General features: G+C 41.1%; 2 protein-coding genes across 4 annotated transcripts; one reads left to right on the forward strand and one right to left on the reverse strand.

Annotated features, from left to right (window-relative positions):
• Nucleotides 1-712: 712 nt before the first annotated feature.
• On the reverse strand, nucleotides 713-2251 carry LOC147631806 (thiamine thiazole synthase 4, chloroplastic-like). Its single transcript, XM_086808329.1, has 2 exons — nucleotides 1183-2251; nucleotides 713-971 (listed from the first exon to the last, which is right to left on the reverse strand). Exons 1-2 carry the CDS (start codon nucleotides 2116-2118, stop codon nucleotides 804-806), a joined length of 1104 nt encoding a protein of 367 aa, XP_086664455.1. The 5' UTR covers nucleotides 2119-2251; the 3' UTR covers nucleotides 713-803.
• Nucleotides 2252-14719: 12468 nt separating this feature from the next.
• Nucleotides 14720-18031, forward strand: LOC147631807 (phosphomethylpyrimidine synthase, chloroplastic-like). 3 transcript variants are annotated; one of them, XM_086808331.1, is made up of 5 exons: nucleotides 14720-14983; nucleotides 15231-15566; nucleotides 15837-15964; nucleotides 16059-17599; nucleotides 17686-17840. In XM_086808331.1, exons 2-4 carry the CDS (start codon nucleotides 15247-15249, stop codon nucleotides 17585-17587), a joined length of 1977 nt encoding a protein of 658 aa, XP_086664457.1. In that variant the 5' UTR covers nucleotides 14720-14983; nucleotides 15231-15246; the 3' UTR covers nucleotides 17588-17599; nucleotides 17686-17840. The 3 variants fall into 3 exon arrangements, 2 of the variants coding, with proteins under 2 accessions (XP_086664457.1, XP_086664458.1); XM_086808332.1 differs by having other exon boundaries at nucleotides 14723-14983; nucleotides 15244-15566; XR_015267353.1 differs by lacking the exon at nucleotides 14720-14983 and adding an exon at nucleotides 17876-18031 and having other exon boundaries at nucleotides 14986-15566; nucleotides 17686-17760.
• Nucleotides 18032-18886: the final 855 nt, after the last annotated feature.

Below are 18886 nucleotides of genomic sequence, written 5' to 3' on the forward strand. Positions count from 1 at the left end.
ACCCCACAATTACCCTAAGCTAGTCATAAATTCCCGTGCCACTAACTATCGGAAGTTAACTGACACACATGAGCATGTCTCACCATTGCCTCACATCACTCGCCAAGGAAACAACATAATGTTGCAATATTACACTACACAACAATACCATAGCCAAGCCCCTGACATGAGGATGTCTCTCCATTGACTCTTTACACTACTCCATAAGGAAACTCCATAACATAGCAGCACCATTGTCCAAACATGCATTTTCACTACTATAACCTTGCCAAACCTGCAGTGCCTCTGCCTCTCCATTACCTCTACGGCTCCATAAGGAAACGACATAATATAGCAGCACCATGCTCCAGACATGCATTTTCACTACTATACCATCGACAAAGCTGCAGAACCCCTCTAATATCTACCTGTCTCTTAAATACTTCGATGTACTTCGTTGCCCCACATTGGCACAGAACAAACCATTCCTCACCAATCAAAACTAAAATCACATTACTTGACCAACATACCTTTCAAAGTTGCATGAAGAAGGTGCGCAATGCAATTTTCCGCTCAAGTTGCTTCCCTGCAGGAAGAAAGAAACACGGGCACACTCCCTTCGCAGGTATTATCCTGATCAGGTTTTAAGGGTGTCATCTCAGCCCACTTCTTGCAAAGTGAGCACCCCTGGTGCCAACAGAATTAGGACCAGAAACAATGATGGGACACAACATGTAAAAAGGAAAACTAAAATTTATTGAAGTCTTATACAAGGGACACCCAAAAAGAACACACTTTCTAAGCTAGAACAGAAACTAAAAGATCTAAGCAGACGCTGAGGTCTCATCCTCAGCAGAGGCCAAAACTAAAGATTCAGGGTGCACTCCTCCGAGCTTGTAGGTGCCATCAAGAGCGTTGGGAAGCCCAAGAGCCTTTAAAGCAAGATGAGCTGCCTTCTGTCCAGATACCATCATAGCTCCAAATGTTGGCCCCTGCAAATGCAACACAATTAATAACAATGCTCGGCATAAACACAAGTACAACACACCCCCAAAGATATACCACATATATAAGCACTTGGCTTAGCAGGCGATTAATGGCAAGCTCGCATGACCCTTACAATAGCATGTAAATCAGCCACCAAAGTGCAAATCGAAACCCTAAAAATCGATGTAAAAAAGGGGCAGATGAAAGAAATTGTACCATCCTAGGAGACCCATCAATCTCGGCCACCTCCATGCCAGTGACAATCATGCCTGGGACGACCTCTCGTGTAAACTTGACAATAGCATCCTCGGCAGTGTTCATGTCAAGGGCCTTCATGCCAGGGACCTTGTCAATCATGCCAATGCTCATAAGCCGCTTCACCCCAGTGGCACCAAAGGGGCCATCATGCCCACATGAGCTCACAACCACCTTGGACTCCATCACATTCGGGTCCATGCAACTCTGTGTGTTGTGGTTCATGGACACAAGGGCCCAGTTGGTGACCACCCCGGCCACGCGGTTCTCTTTGATGATCAGATCCTCCACGGCCACAGCATTGAAAAGTTTCACATTGGGCCTGGCCAAGAGCTTGCTCATGATGGTGGATGTGAAAAGGGCGGCATGCTTGATGACCACATAGGTGTCCTTCTCATCATAGGACACACCAATCTCGTCCAAGAAGAGATGGGCGGGCTTCCGAACAACCATGGCGGAGAAGAGCTGGCCACCAAGCCATGCACCCCCTCCAGGGCTCACAGACTGCTCGACTATGGCCACTTTCACATTAGGATTCTTGCTGAGCTCGTAGGCGCAGGAGAGACCGGCGGAGCCAGCGCCGACCACAACGACATCGGTGTCTGCGTGGGTAATCATGTCAGTCATGTAGCGGCGGGTCATTTCGCGGGCAACGATGGCTTCTCGGATGGGCTCGAATTTGAAGGACGAAAGGTCATAGCTAGAATCGGAATAGAGAGCCGCGTGGGCGGGGGAGGAGCGGATATGGGTGGATGGGGAAGCGAAGGGAAGGGGTGCAAGGAGGCGAGAGCCAGTGAGAGATGAAGAGGAGGAAGAGAGGGAGATGGAGCCCTTTACAGAAAGGCCTGCAAATGCGGGAGAAGAGAGGGTGGAGGAAGCAGCTGAAACGCAAGCCATGGCTAATCGTCGCAGAGGCAGAGGCAGAGGCAGAGGCAGAGGCAGAGGGAGAAGGGACTTAGCGGGTTCAGCAGCAGAGCTCGGTTTATATGGTGAGGAGACGCCTGCCCTCTACCCTTTTTTTGAGCGCCCACATGGATGCATTGCATGCTTGGCTATGTCACACTTTTTGTCCCAGATTCCCTATAGCTGCTACATTTGTCATTTCCAATTTGGTAGGATAACCCCTTCGTTGGTTTTTATTTTTTATGTTCACACTGCAGATACCCAGCAATTGTCTACACACCTCCAATTGCCCATTCTATCTTAGTAGTGCCCATCCTTCATGGCTGTTCCTTTTCTACACTAAGTAGCAAAAAGTAGTACAGTTTATAGGTTGGTTGAGGGCACAATTTGTGAGTTGGGAAATACCATGGCACGGCCACCTATTTAGTGAGAAAAGGTTCTCGATCGTTGGGCGATGTTGGGTGGAACTCGTTTGGGTGTTTTAGAACCATCCGTAGTAGCTGAGATGGACTAGCAGCCTTTGGCAACAAGTTTGTGGGTGGGTGGCTACACCTCTCACCTTTGTAGCCAGGGGGTGGAATCAGACCCAAGTTTTTTGTGTCATCCCTTTACATAAGAACGATTTGTAGTAGCCAAGATGGACTTGCTGCCTTTGGCAACAAGTTTGCGGGTGGTTAGCTACACCTCTCATCTCTTTGCAGCAGCCAGTGGGCGGAATGAAACCCAAGTTATGTCTATTTGGGTGTTATTAGCTCAACTAATCACCATGCTACAACTCCAAAAAGGGCCCACCACCCTATAACATATTTGGTGAAAGGGCATGCCATCTTCTAGATTCCTCGCTTTTGTCACACCCTTAGTCTAGAATGGTTTGTGGTTTTTCAATTGATTTTGCAGCTATGACATCACAATTGCATCCTTGCATATCAAATGCAACTTGATGTGTAAATCTCATTATTCTTTGCCATGATATCTCTATTATATCATCTATACCAACATATCATCATTTATATTGTAATAGTAATTTTTTGTATGTCACTATGACATACTTTACATTTAGGTGTGTTTCTTTAAGGTTTAAGGTCTCGTTAGGGTTTCTTGGTATGTCACTAAAAAAATACTTTACATTTAGTTTTATTTCTTTAAGGTTTATGGTTATAGATAAGATTTTCATATTAAAAAAATTTAGGTCTCTATAATTGTGTTGTTGTTTGTAAGGATTTTTTATAGACAAGATTTTCATATAATTTTTTTGTAGCTCAATATAAAATAATTTACATATAATTGTGTTGCTTTAAGGTTTTTTTAATAGACATTGTGTTGCTTCAAGGACTCAATAGATAAGATTTTCTTGCACATTAAAGGGGAGATCTCATTCTCTTGTCCCTCGTGATCCCCCACCCCTTTTGTTTTAGCTGCAAAGAAGATGTCCCTTATACACCCACTTTCCCTCGTCAAGAATTATGTAGATGTCAAGTGTTCCCTTCGGTTAGTTACAAATAACTCTAAGATGCACGATAAACATATTATGTGGACAACTAATAGAGGATTACAATGATTTGTGCACTTTTTTGTTTCGCCACTTGGTGTATGAGGACCCTTACCAAACCATGTAAGCACACCTTTATTTTACTGGTCTTCCATGCCCAAGAGCTCAATTAGCATAGCCATTTAAGTGAGCCAAGTGCTTCCCAACTATGTCTAAATTTGGCATAGTAGGGGTTTTTATCGTTTGACTACTAAGCCTATCCAAGCATGAGAAAGAGAAGTTTTATGGAATTTCTTATAGTCAAGGGTTTTGACAACTCAAGTAACTTGGCTGTGAGAAACCCACCATGTTTTGCAAACTCCTTATTGGGCATGGTGTGTAAAGCACCTTAAATGTTAGTTCTCTTTCTCCCTATGGGTAAGGCAAGAGTGAGCAATGTGCATTGGCTTATAAAACCTTTCAAATTGATTATTAGTGTGTGCAACACCCTATTCTTTCTAAGATTTACTAAGATAGATTTGTTCTTGAGATTTACAAGGATATAGTTCTTCGTAAGATGTACTAAGAAAGAGCTTCTACATGAGTATAACTTTTGTTAAAATGTTTATAGATTTGACACTATGCAAAAACTACAGAATGTGCTACTTTGCACCTTCACAAATGCTATACTTGTCTATCTTCTTATTCTTTTAAATCAAAAGGAGACATTCAATTCCTCATGTAATAATAGACCAAGAAAACAAGACTTGATAAGATTGTTAAATATTTGCCACAAATCTTTCTTTGAACTACCTTTTCACACCAATTTTAACTAGCTTACTTAAAGCAAATGTTGTCATGTGAGCTCTACTTTACTTAAACAAACCATTCCGACCATCGAGAATTGGCTAATTGATTATAAAAAATGTGTGCAAATGCTCTTTCATGTAGATATTTTGATGGTGCATGGACAAACTTTGATGGTGATATATCACTTTGAGATTTTTGGAGCATTATGAATGCTACAATCATGAGTATCTCTAGAACACTAATTTAGCATCTCGAGTTGTATCAAGTTTTTTAATACCACTTTCCATGAGTCTTGTTCAACATTGCTCAATTTTAATAATGCCAAGCTTAAAGGGAAGGTTTTAGTCGAACCATACATGCTTTTAAATTGATAACTCAATCAACAAACGATGAGTTCTCTATATTGGTGTACTTTTAAACTCAATCAACACATGATGAATTCTCTATATTGGTGTACAAAAGTTATGCTAGAAACTATTTTCTAAATTTTGTACGATATATTTGTTGCTTTTTCTATATAATATTGGTGTGCTTTTAAACTCAATCAACACATGATGAATTCTCTATATTGGTGTACAAAAGTTATGCTAGAAACTATTTTCTAAATTTTGTACGGTATATTTGTTTCTTTTTCTATATAAACGTTTGTTAAAAAAGGTCACTATAAGGGCTGTGATGCAAGAAACAAGGTTGCTTTGTCTCATTTCTCTATAATCCACACTATATTTGATTTAATGGTAGGATACATGCATATATTTGATTTAATAGTAGCATGCATGCATATAAAAGACAAAAATGCAAGAAGATCCCTTCAATGATGTTGTTTATCTTTTTCTAGAAAATGTCAGACACATTAATTTGATGTTGTCATGGAGTACAAGTTGCATCCACAAGTGTTATGTGTGGTTGCAAGAGCAGTACTTATTTATAGGTAGAATAACGTGACATTGAATGGAGTTTTCTTTGCAAAAGTCTTTGTATGGGTAGACATGTAATTATTTGTTTTCAAATATGATTAGGGTGTCCATTATAAAAGACTCTAATGCCTATGTGTAGATATGCACTCATTTCATTCTCATCTACACTCATGTATTAAATGTGTCCCTTCAACCTCATTTAAGCTTTGAGCTATAAAATGTTATTTTATGTTCTAGCCATGAGGTTTCCTCTTAACTCATTCATCAAGAGAACAACTCTATCTAAGTAAATCTTGAGAACAACGCTATCATAATGCGAACAACTCTATCCTAATAAATCTCGAGAAGAAGATTTTGACTCATAATGCCCTCATAGAAACTTGATCCACATGTTTTTGATACTTATTTCTTTTTCTTTTCCAAAAACTCACACACCTAAGAGCAGGCCCTTCCCCCACCCCCTTACAATGTGACACTCCTGGTTGTAGGGAGTGAGACTCAAACTCACCACATCCATCATTAGACTTCAAGATTTCCACCATCATGCCTACTACTTGTTTATTTAAAAAGAATACTTTGGTGAGTCTAAAAAGGCATACATAGTCTAGAATTTCCAGAAATATCTATCGGTATGTCTTCATAATGCATGGTTTGGGACGATCTCTTTTGAGTCAAACCCTTTTTGGCCTTGGCCAAGGGGAATCCTAGTTCCCCCTTTTAAAGTCAACATAATTGTCCTTGTTTCTTTACTCTTGCAGATCTTTTGGGTTGGTTAGCTCATCAAGGTGGTCCAAGGTCTCCTTACATTACCTAGGCTTCCACCTTTCTTTATGTGTGAAAATAACTAGAATTTTTTGTTTACACCTAGCATAACCACCTATTGCAATGCGTAGGGATCAAATCTATGTCCATGCTTTGGGACTTTTACCCCTTATTGACTTAACTAAATTATTGGGGACATGCTTCCACCTAGAATTCTAATGATCTCCTCTCTACACATAACGCTAATTTTTTCATTCCCAACTCTCTTGGCTACCTAGTCGGTCCCTTAGCATCTTTGAATACTTATTGTAATACCCTCCTATTGTCTAGCTTCGAGCCTTACCACAAATCAAATTTGAACCTCTTATAAGTGTTTTTACCAAGAATCTGAGATTTTGGATTCTCATGGCTTAAGCTTGTTCTTAAGGAATGTGTTTTTTTGTTTACTTGGAATTCCTATAGTATTCAATGTAATTTTTAAAGCAAACATGGGATGGGGTCATTTATAAGCTCTCAAATAAAATTCCAAGACTTTTGAGTGTGTTCAAGTTAGGAGCTTATCTTAGCAACAAACCTTACCTTAGCCTTGCCAAAGCATGTGTTATTGGGTCTTGTCTCAAACCAGAAAACCACAATTTCCCTATGTGGGTACACTAGTTCGTCTATCACCCCCTCACTCCATTGCCACACTAGAATGCTCCTTTGCTTGGAATTCCTATAGGATTCAATGTAATTTTAAAGCAAACATGGGATGGGGTCATTTATAAGCTCTCAAATAAAATTCCAAGACTTTTGAGTGTGTTCAAGTTAGGAGCTTATCTTAGCAGTAAACCTTACCTTAGCCTTGCCAAACCATGTGTTATTGGGTCTTGTCTCAAAATAGAAAACCACAACTTCCCTATGTGGGTACACTAGTTCGTCTATCACGCCCTCACTCCATTCACACTAGAATGCTCCTTTACTAAATGGTTGAAGGGAGAGATATCTATGCCTAGATGGAGCAATAAGAGATGGTCCTTTGCAATGGTTCTCTCTTACAAAAGGAGAGGAATGAAGTGGAAGCTAATGCAACTTACAATCAAACCTATCTAACATGCATCCATCAAGTAAGCATGATTCAACGGCATACAAGTGAGCAAGAAGAAGGAAGAGGAGAACTCACAAGTAAACTTTTGCAAGGAAATGATTGTGTTTTGCTTATTGTCCTAAAAAAGGACTTACATACAAATGACTAGTTTTCACACTAGGTGGTCAAACTTAAAAATGGTCCTCTTCTCTCTCTCCCTCTCTCCTTTTTTAATATTTTTAATTATAGTATGGGGTGTCCTCATCCACCAAGAATACGGTACCATTCATATAAAACTTGCTAACTCCAATATAAAATTCAGCTTCAAAATAACCAAAAAACCATAGGATTGGGAATTGCTTATGGCGGTAATGGTTGATGCAGATAGTCATCTCTCAAGATAACACATTGTGGCTAGCCCCTATGTCAACCAAGGTAGGCCATGGACAACAATGTGGACTTTATGGGGGAACTCTAGCTCAAGGCGAGTGGATTCCACCGCTTGTTATGTTTTGGATGTGATTTTAACATCGTCTGATCATGCAAACCTTGTCCCAAGCTTATGTGGAAGAGTGTCCACCATAATCGCCAAAATGGGAATCCAATCCTCAAAGTCAGTAGCCTCCAAGAGGGGTTCATATTCTTGGCCCTTATCTTCACCATCCCACATCTTGTTTACAAGCTCTACACATATTAACATGGTCCAAGCGGTTATATCATACTTATTAGCGAGAATGCTCGACCCATGGGATGAGTCTTCCCTATTTTCAAGTTTATTTTCAAGGATCAGATACCTTTGCATATATAAATGTGATTGGTTTGCCAATCGTGAACCAAACTTGTGTCTCTCATGTAAGGTCCTCTAAGGATCATGGTGTATGACCCTCTTCTATGAAAATCCATTACTACAAATGTGTGGTGGAAGCTTACCCCAAAGGTCTTAATCTTTACATCTTGAAGGATGCCCAAAGGTTTAGATGTGTTCTTGTTAGCAAGCTTGACCGTGAAACGTTTGCTTATACGAGTAGTGAGATTCCTCAAGTCTTCCAATAATCCTTGGTGATTAAGCTACCCAAAGGTTTAGATGTGTTCTCGTCAACAAGCTTGACCATGAAAATTGTGCCTACAAGTGGTGGGCTTCCTCAGGTCTCCCAATAATCCTTGGTGATTATGCTAACACCAGCACCACCATGTAAGGTTATGGAGGACCACCGTGCCTTTATAAATTGCACGAAACATGGCATTCATTTCATTACTTTTGAAATAGTGTCCCAATTTGTTTATGGTCACTTTTAGTTGTCCCTTTGTCTTGGGTAAGGAAGGAGAGAACTTAGTGTGTCGCGACACATCCTCCTCTTTAGGTTCACCAAGAATGTGGGCTCTTAAGTTCCTAATCATCCAGTTAGGAGTGTGGGATCTTCAGTTCCCATTCACCCAGTCAGATAAGTCTCTCCAAAGTTGAGAATTTCCTTGTAAAAGAGAACTTATTGGGACTCAAACTTTCAAGGATAAGAATTATGTGAGGCTTGTTATTTCTGTTGTACGATATTCGTGCGCACTCGGAGGTGGGCTTGGACCTGCCAATGTGTAGGGGATGTGCACTAATCCTCCCCTAGGAGGCAGCGTTGCTATCATATTAAAGAAAATATTATGGTGTCTATGATGACTCATGGAAGGTAAACTTTCACCTCTCACTGAGTCCTCCTTCACTGCATCTAGCAATGAAAAATCTAGTTGGATTGGTTCTAGATAGAGGCTCGAAGCTAGATCCTTTTTAAGCTTCTTAAGAATGGTTTGGCATGCTTCAAGGTTCCCCTATATTGGTTCTATAATATGGAATAGGGTTTGGAATACTCTCATGCAAGGTTAGTAGTTCATTCCTAGCTCTAGTCTAGCCTGCACCTTCCTTACATTCACTCGGCTTGTTTCATTTCCAGCGTTACTGTCTTGGAAGTGGATGGCCGATTTGAAAATATCTCTCTTTGCCTTCCCCTATTCTGAGGCCGAGGTCTTGCATTACCTTGGATTGAGACTGCGGGTTGGCTAGAGGGTCTACCTCTGGGATTTTCCTGATTTTGGCGGAAAGAAACCTGATAACTCTGGAAGGAAGGAGCTGGAGTCTGGAATCTTGATCCTTGATTTTGGCGGAAAGAAACCTGATTACTCTCCTCCAACACGGGGTTGGAATACCTTTGAGTTTCTTTGGAAGGTTTGCATACTCAATGGGTTTCTTCTCTTTGGAAAGAGCTAGTTTGAGTGGGATATCGCCCGTTGTCTCTGTGAGGGAGGCAGCTTCGGAGCTATTATCTGAACCACTTTTAATGGTGGTCACCTCAGTGCCCTTGACAACAACAATGTGTTTCTGGGTGCTCTGAGGTTTTCTTCTTTTAGATCTTTGGATCCGGTCCTTTAGCCTTTTCTCGAGGGCTACTGTAGCCTTTAGGGATTACACCTCAAGTTCTTTGGTGGTTGTCTTTGAGGTTAAAGCCTGAGCTTTTAGCTTCTTCATTTCTTTTTCCTTGGTCTGGAGCCTCAACTTGGTATTAAGGGGGACTATATAAATAAGTCCACCTTATCATAATTAACAAGTCAAGGCTCACCAAGAGATTTTCACTCTATTGGGACAATACTTGAAAGCTTGAGTGAATCCACACTTGTAGCATGTGCCTGCATATGGAATGACATTGGGATTTGTCAATGGATTCGAGGATGGAATTAGGATACTTCATGCAACGACGGCTCTATATGAGGACACTCAGCAACATGATGAGTGACCTTAGATTGGAAACATTGAGAAGAGGTGGTCTATGTGACATGCTATTAAAGTCTCTCGCCCTTTGTTGCACCACAACTTCGAACAACGAAGAATATCAATGGGTCGGGTTGCTCTAGATATCCATATGAATTGTATTGCTCATATGACTCATAACTCTCTTATTCTAGACTCTTGGAGTCCTTTGGCAATGTCACCAAGTACTGTTGTATTGGTGTGGTTCCAAGAGAAACTGGTTAGGTGGGTATAGCATTAGTGGGTGGTTTATACATACCTCTCGGTATAGGGTTCTGATAAAAAGACACTAGATTATGTACCAATCTAAGAAGCGTTTGGTTGGGTGGTGTAAGACTAATGGTTAGTTTGGCGCGCCAAGAGTATAGATTGTGTTATCAAGTTTCCTTGGTACCAATAATGGGTTGTATCATGTTTTCCATGGTAGTGGCAATGAGCACAATACCATTGTTATCGAGGCCTTAGTATTAGACACTCCGTACTTGTATGATTTTTGGTGGTCAGGAAGTAGTGCCACCAAACCATCTCTCTTCATGTAAATAGGTGTTGTGGACTAAGGTTGATTGCCCTTGGGGATAGCCCTTTTAGCCTAAATGGTATAGCAAAAATTTTGCCAACTCATCTATAGTCATGTCCTTGACTAGGACTAGCTGGTGCTGGTGGGGCACTCTTAACCATTGAGGCTTTGGATGATGTGTTCCCTATCTCCTAGTTTGGATGGATGACTTCTATATCCTTGTCTTAGAGATTGTCAACTACTAGGTCCGTTACCTTGCGAGAGCAACACTCATCAAAGATGTAATGTCTAGAATAATAGGGATGGTCATGAAGCCTCTTGTTCTTGAGACCGATCATAAATTAATTGATGAGTGATAAGTCATCTAGTCTCTTAAAAGGGCTACATCTCTTATGGAGATACTTCGTTCTAGTAATATAGTCTCGTATTGTTTCACCCTTCTCTTGCTTGAGGTTATAGATCTGTGCGATGGGGCTCCATTCCACTGGGCAAGAATCCCACAATGAATGTGTTCTCAAGAACTTATAGTTAGCCTTTTCATGTGGGTTTAGAGACCTAAACCACTGGCCTACTTTGCCTTTAAGGCAAAGATAAATTGAATAGGATCATCAAGTTCTTCCCATGGCCTTGCAAATTTGGTCGATAAATGGGATCTCCAGCTCCATCAACTTTGGTCATCACCCTTGAGATGTGGATTGGCTTTGTTTTGCCCCCTCTAAGCTTCTAGGTATTTTGTTTATGGCAACCCCCTTCTCATTTTAAATGCCATCTAAAGCATGTCTTCTGCATATTTACGTGGCGATAGAATGTAAGAAAGTGGTTGCACAAAACCCTCTATTTCACAGTTTGGGATTTCTTGCCCCATTCTCATTGGCTTGGGACATGTTATGTGAATGCCCTTGTGGATCACGTTAGTTTGAGAGGTAGTCTCGTACATTGGTTCTTTACTCTTCCCTGTCTTCCATGATCCTCTTCCGAGAATGGAGAAGAACTGGAACTTTGTTCCATGGTAAATACACTTTTATATAATGAGCTCCTATGGAAAGTGGCACTCCTACTTGCACTGTGTATGCTTTTATAATGAGCTCCTATGGAAAGTGGGACTATTTCTTGCACTATGTGTGCTTGCTATTATGTGTTCTAAGTAATATTTAACCGTAATGGTGTAAAATAACAGAGATGTGTCCCTATAGTTGTCGGGTTGCTAGTTGGTCGTAGTCAGCTTGAGATAATCTTAGCTCTAGACTGACACCAAATGTTTGAAACATTGTGTGGCGTTTAACATGATTTGATCACTTCCTAAGGGAGTGAACCTTGAGGTTCATGGTCTTGTTCCCATTCCTTCACTGGAGCTTCACCAAAAAATACGATGGTTTAGTGCCCTTTTCATGAAGTTTATGGCATTGTTACAGAGCTAGTTGGTGAATCTGGTGGCTCAGAGGGCTGTATAAGCAGCTCTTGCTTCTAGGTGTTCCATTGTTCCTCTACTCACGTTTGCATTTAGTTGGCTCATTTTTTCCCAAAGCTTCTTACATAAGGTGGATCTGAAGGAGTTTTGCCTTCCTAACATGGGAGCACTATACAGAGTGCTGGTCATTTGTTGGGACTGAAGGCTGGGTAGATTTGAAGAAGTGTGGTTTGATGCACTGTAGTCAATTGTATTATTATTCTCAACAATTACTCCAAATCAGGTTCGCATCAAAGGTTTCACTTAGGTGAAATGGTCTCTCTAATACTTCCTGAAGTAGGTTTGAAATTGATTTCAAACATGCATGTTTTTCTTAAGCTATAAAAATACATTTTTTTCTCCATAATTTTTTTTAAAGTTTAAACTATTGATTCACGCATACAAGCTCACGCTTTTTTGTATAAATTACACTCGTAAACTTTATCCTTTGTAGCAGGCCTATGATAGGGTTAGTGGGTAATAATTGTACTTTAATATCTCAATAATTACAAAGGACAAGAATTTTCCTTAGAAATTGTTGCTCGTATAGATTATATGATAAGAAAATCCTAAAAGGGCATGAGTAGGTATGTCCTCAAAAGTCTTTAAGGCATTAATAATTGGTTAGTATAGTATTCAGCATATCAACCTCTAGACTCACGTCTTCAGACTCGCAACTCATGTGTCCAGACTCGTGGCTCATGTCTCTAGGCTCATATGTGTTTACTCACATGTTTGACTCGCGTCTTTTTTTAGTAGGACTATGGCCTCTAGGCTCACATCTCCTAACCTGAGAGCTCATTTGGCCTGGTTTTTGGAGTTTTGTAAGACTTTTGGACTTGATAGGGGTGATTAAAACTCCTAATCCTAGTTAATGCTTGTTATACAAGTAATTAAGTGTTTTAATTATTTTTTAAATCAATTTTGAATACTTCTGAGCTACTAATGTATGAAAAAATATAAATGCATGAACAAAAAAAATAGCTATCCCACTCTAATCTACACCTGATAGATCTTAATTCAAACAATGCATAGAAAAATATAAAATGCATAAACAAAAAATAACTAATTCACTCTAATTCACACTTTAATGGAGCTTAATGCTCATGTTTTTGGAATGGATTTTACTCCTAATCACAATTGGTAAGCTATTCCTTGGCTTAGTACAATGAAATCTAAGTATTGTGGGCTCCAAAATCATTCAAATCACCAAGAAACCATGATTTTTCCCTTCCAAGATATGAAAATAGAATGCCCTAATGAAAATAATCTTCAAATAAAAATCAAAAGCAACAAAACTAACACATCCAAGGCTCCAAAACTATATGTTTTTCAGAGTGCGGTCTCTTAATCAACACTGAGCAATATTTGGATGATCCTAATAGCTTGGAATGGATGGCTAAGCCCTAGGCTAATTCCTGGCAGCAACGCCAAATATGGCTCTCTATGGCTCTCTATGATGAGATGGAGGCAACAAGAGATGATCCCATGTGATGTTTCTCTCTCACAAATGGTGGGGAATGAAGGGGAAGCTAATGGAAGAAGACAACCTACAATCAAAACTATCTAGCATGCAGGATTCAATGGCATGCAAGCAAGCAAGAAGAGGGAAGAGGAGAGCTCACAAAAGCAAACTATTGCAAGGGAATGATTGTGTTTTGCTTATTGTCAAAAACGACTTATATATAAATGACTAGCTTTTAGGTTGACCAAACTAAAAAATGGTATGGCCTCTACTACTAGTCTTAAGCAACTATATATATGGAGTCCTTAGACTTTCCCTATTTGGCATTAGGCACAAGGTAAGGTTGCTTTATATGCTCTAGCATCATCTTACAAAAGATAAGTTCTTGTTTGGAGTAGGTAAGATGGCAAAGCGCCTTACGATAGGTTGGGTGGGTAAAACCATGTTAACCTCTTGAGTGGTTAACGAGGTGAATCTTGGTCCTAAACCATATTGCTAGTGAATTACCTTTTTTGTCAACCCAATTACTGCACACGTGTGGTTCTCCTTGGAATGGAGGATAAGCAAAGTTCTCTTTTTTGTTAACCCAATTTCCGTCCATGTAGGGCACTCGTGTGGTTCTCGTTGGGATGGAGGACAAGCCAAGGTCTCTTTGGAAATATGGCTCATGCCAAAATCACCATGTGCGGTATAGCACCCCTTGATCTTCAAATATGAGACAAATCTTTGTTCTTCTATTCTACAAAAGCTTCATTCCCTTTATATTCTAATATCCAAGGTGAAAGATATTTCACACATGGTTTCCATAGTAGGCTCCCTCTTGAAAATTTTGACTTTGCGCTTAGAAATTCTCATTAATCAGCTTGGTGTCCCATATATTTCTCATACCAAACTTTACTAATCAGCTTGGTTGCCATAGTAGGCCCCCGGAAATTCTCACTAACCAACTTGGTCTCCCATATATATCTCATACCAAGCCATATTAGGCCCCCTCTTGAAAATTTTTATGCATGGTTGCCATAGTAGGCTCCCTCTTGAAAACTTTCATGCATGGTTGCCATAGTAGGCCCCCTCTTGAAATTTTTGACTTTGCCCTTAGAAATTCTCACTAATCACCCCAAGGGCAGAGACTTGTTGATATCAACAATTATACTTGTTGATATCAACAATTGTATGTTTACATGATGATGCTTCCAAAGTATGATGTGCTACAATGTATGACAAGCAAAAAAGGTTTTTTGGGTGCCCATTCCAGGCCCAAGCTATGGCGGGCGCTCATGGGTGCCCTAGCGGGCCGGGTGCCATTTTACTTTTAACTTTTTCAAGCATCGAAGTTGGCAAAAAGTAGATACTTTTTGGGGGGCAGGGTGCCCACATGGTGAGCATGCCTCAGGGAAAAATCTAGGAGAAGCTCCAATCTTCTTCGTCTTTTCTCTCTTTTGGGAAGCATCCTCGTGGGCTCCTCATCCTTGAGAACTGATTAAAGTGAACATACTTTTAAAAGGGTTGTCGGTCCTTTTCCTGCGAAGATTCTTCCCTTGTGTTTGTTCTCTTCTTGAAAGTTGCAGGCTGTGAAACCCCCTCCACAAAGCTGTGGCAAGTAGCTGACACATTTTCCGGTGAGTGTGCATCAATTAATCAATTGTGTTATTGGCTTGATTAAATAAACTTTAGTTTTCTTCTTAATGATTTGCCTGCATGCAAATCTGTGAGAAATATCAAACTAGGCCATCTGCTAAATTTAGAGAGTACAAACACACATACAACATGCATCACATCTTTGCTGCATACACTATTACTACCCCATTGCACATGTTTGCCTCTTAAGCTGAAGCTGCTTCTACCACTTCACTAACTTCACCACAGTTTTGTGAAACAGATCATGGCTGGCATGGCTGCCCTCAATGCTGCCTCCACATCTACTGCTTTGAAACATGATACTAACTTAGCCTTCTCCCTCGTGAAGGCAGCTGACCACATCAAGCAATTATCTTTCCTTCCAAAATTCGCGGTAACTAGGGTCTTTCGCCTAGCAGCCAGCTTGCAGGGTGATGCTGTTAAGGCCAGGGCAGTGCTTACGCCATCCGTGGCTTCTGAGAAGCCCAGCCACAGACGTGCTACAACCAAGGATCCTTCTTCTCCAGAATTTCTCCCCATCCCATCGTTTGAGGAGTGCTTTCCCAACAGCTCCAAAGAGTACAGGTATGGTCTTAAGTTTCAAATGCATTACATTTGATTGGCATACAACTGTATGCTATTGATGTGCATGCATTTCTGCATTCGCTTTATTTCATTTCATTAACATACATGCATTCTTGCCGTCGTCTTCACGGTCATTTCACTTGAAGAACTGCAGTTTTTTTCATATGTACATGCTAGATTATGTGCATACAATTTTGCCATCCCCTCATCTTAACAGTTGCATATTATGCATTGTGGCCATGACCTCATGTTATTTTGATTTTTGTGCAGTGAAGTTGTTCATGAGTCTACTGCATCTATTCTCCGTGTCCCATATAGGCGAGTTCATTTGTCAGGCGATGAACCTCCTTTTGACGCCTATGATACCAGTGGACCACAGAATGTCAACCCTCATACAGGTACGGTCTTTACTTGGTGGTTGTACTTATACTAGCTCAATTTTGCAGTTTTGGCAAATTTATGAAGTTCTTAGTGGGTCTCCTGACTGTGAAGGACTTCCAAAAATCCGGAAGGAGTGGATAAAGAGGAGAGAGGCTAAAGGTGACAAGCGATTCACTCAAATGCACTATGCAAAGAAAGGCATTGTGACGGAAGAGATGATGTACTGTGCTGTAAGAGAGAACTTGAATCCGGCATTTGTCCAGTCAGAGGTGGCTCGTGGAAGGGCCATCATTCCCTCCAACAAAAGGCACCTTGAGTTGGAGCCCATGATTGTTGGCAGAAATTTTCTTGTCAAAGTGAATGCAAATATTGGGAATTCTGCCGTTTCAAGCTCTGTCGAAGAGGAGGTGCAGAAGCTGCAATGGGCTACGATGTGGGGTGCTGATACCGTGATGGATTTGTCTACTGGCCGCCATATCCATGAGACTCGAGAGTGGATCCTGCGCAATTCTGCAGTCCCAGTTGGAACAGTCCCAATTTATCAAGCTCTTGAGAAGGTTGATGGGATTGCTGAGAAGCTGAGCTGGGAGGTGTTCCAGGACACCCTCATTGAGCAAGCCGAGCAAGGAGTTGATTACTTCACCATCCATGCGGGAGTTTTGCTACGATATATTCCGCTAACTGCAAGGCGCATGACTGGAATCGTGTCCCGTGGTGGTTCAATCCATGCAAAATGGTGTCTCGCATACCACAAAGAAAATTTTGCGTATGAGCACTGGGATGATATTCTTGACATCTGCAATAAGTATGATATTTCACTCTCCATTGGGGATGGGCTTAGGCCAGGCTCAATTTATGATGCCAATGACCAGGCACAGTTTTCGGAGCTTGCCACTCAGGGGGAGCTTACTCGACGGGCTTGGGAGAAAGATGTGCAAGTCATGAATGAGGGCCCTGGCCATATCCCTCTTCATAAGATCCCTGAAAATATGGAGAAGCAGCTGGACTGGTGTAGTGAGGCCCCATTCTACACTCTTGGGCCCTTGACCACAGATATTGCCCCTGGATATGACCATATAACTTCTGCCATAGGTGCTGCAAACATTGGAGCCCTTGGTACTGCACTTCTCTGTTATGTTACCCCCAAGGAACACCTCGGCTTGCCTAATAGAGATGATGTTAAGGCTGGAGTCATAGCTTACAAGATAGCTGCACATGCTGCTGACTTAGCTAAGCAGCATCCCTATGCCAGAAGATGGGATGATGCCTTGAGCAAAGCTCGGTTTGAGTTCCGTTGGCGTGATCAGTTTGCTCTCTCTTTAGATCCAGTCACAGCTCAAGCTTTTCATGATGAGACTCTACCTGCTGATGGTGCCAAAGTTGCACATTTCTGCTCCATGTGTGGACCCAAGTTCTGCTCCATGAAGATAACTGAAGATGTTCGCAAGTATGCTGCAGAACATGGGTATGGTGATGCAGAAGAAGCTATCAAGCATGGTATGAATGAGATGAGTGCAGAATTTCTTGCAGCAAAGAAGACCATCAGTGGTGAGCAATGGGGAGAGGTGGGAGGGGAAATCTACTTGCCTGAGAGCTACATCAGAAAGAACCAGGAATCATCTACATCAGGGATCAATTGAACGTGGAGTCAGGTGGTTATACCTTGACCATTGCAACTGTGTTGTAGATACATGTCCTCAAATTTCTAGCTTTTCCTCACACTGTTTTCCGCCTGCAGGCTGTGCAAGAGCTTTGGCGTTGGGCATTTATGTTCTCACTTGGAGGGATACATATGTGATGGGTCAACTTTGCAGTATATTTTTCTATTTTTATGAACAATCACTGTATACAAGTAATGGTTTACTTTTTTGTGCAATAAACCTGTTTTTCTGATTATGCGGCACCAGGGGTGCTTGTTCTGTCTGCAGTACAACTGCAGACCAGATCAGGCTGAGACAGTCCCTTCGCACCTGAACAGGATAATGCCTGCGTAGGGAGTGTGCCATACTTGTGTGTGGGTGTGTATTGTCAGGTTGCTCTGAGGATGTGTCAGGAGATTTTTCCAGCTACATGGTAAGTGCTAATAGGTGGTCTCTATTTTCTTGGCATGCGCATTGTATGCACTCTCACATGCAAATCCTTGTGTGCACTCTCGCATGCACATACGTACATAAGCATTGCATGTTATATGCATATGTAAGCACTCACACATGCACTTTGCATTCATGTGCATGTGTTGTCAGAGAGATTCCAATTATATGGCAAGAGCTTGAAGGTTGTCTTTATTTTTCTCTTCATATGCACAATACACATGCATGCGCTAACACATGCAGATGCCCACTTGTAAGGTAGTCTCTATTTTCTTTACACATGCATATGTATGCACTCCCACATGCACACATGCACATGGACATTGGAGAGTTTCTATTTATATGGTAAGAGCTTAATGGTGGTAATGTTTTTTCTCTACATGACATGCATGCACTTACCCATGCACATCCATGTGCATGTGTGCACATTTGTTATTGGATATCGTCCACCTATATGGTAAGAACCAAAAGGAGGTCTCTATTTCTCCATGCTTCTGTATATGCACTTACACTTATATGTTAAGAGCTAAAATTGTAGTCTCTGTTTTTCTACACATGCATGCGTTACGCTCTTAAATTCACACATACGGATGCAAACTTGTCTCGTACAGAGACATATGCAACATGCACTCTAATCCAATGTTATTCCACCTTTTCTCCTAGGATGTTCGATTGTTTGAAATCTACACTTGTGAAATAGCTTTCAACTTTGTAGCTGTGCTTAGAATTTTTAGATAATGGTTAAAGGTGTAAGCTTATCCGTAAACAGCCAGCAGGAACTGTGTAGGTTTGAGTGCTAAGGATCTAAAGGATCAAGCAGTTGACCCCTCTTCTCATTGTGCAAGAATT

This window comes from Cibotium barometz, chromosome 14 (genome assembly GCF_041138505.1).
Source record: "Cibotium barometz isolate CiBa-2024 chromosome 14, ASM4113850v1, whole genome shotgun sequence".
NCBI lineage: Eukaryota > Viridiplantae > Streptophyta > Polypodiopsida > Cyatheales > Cibotiaceae > Cibotium > Cibotium barometz.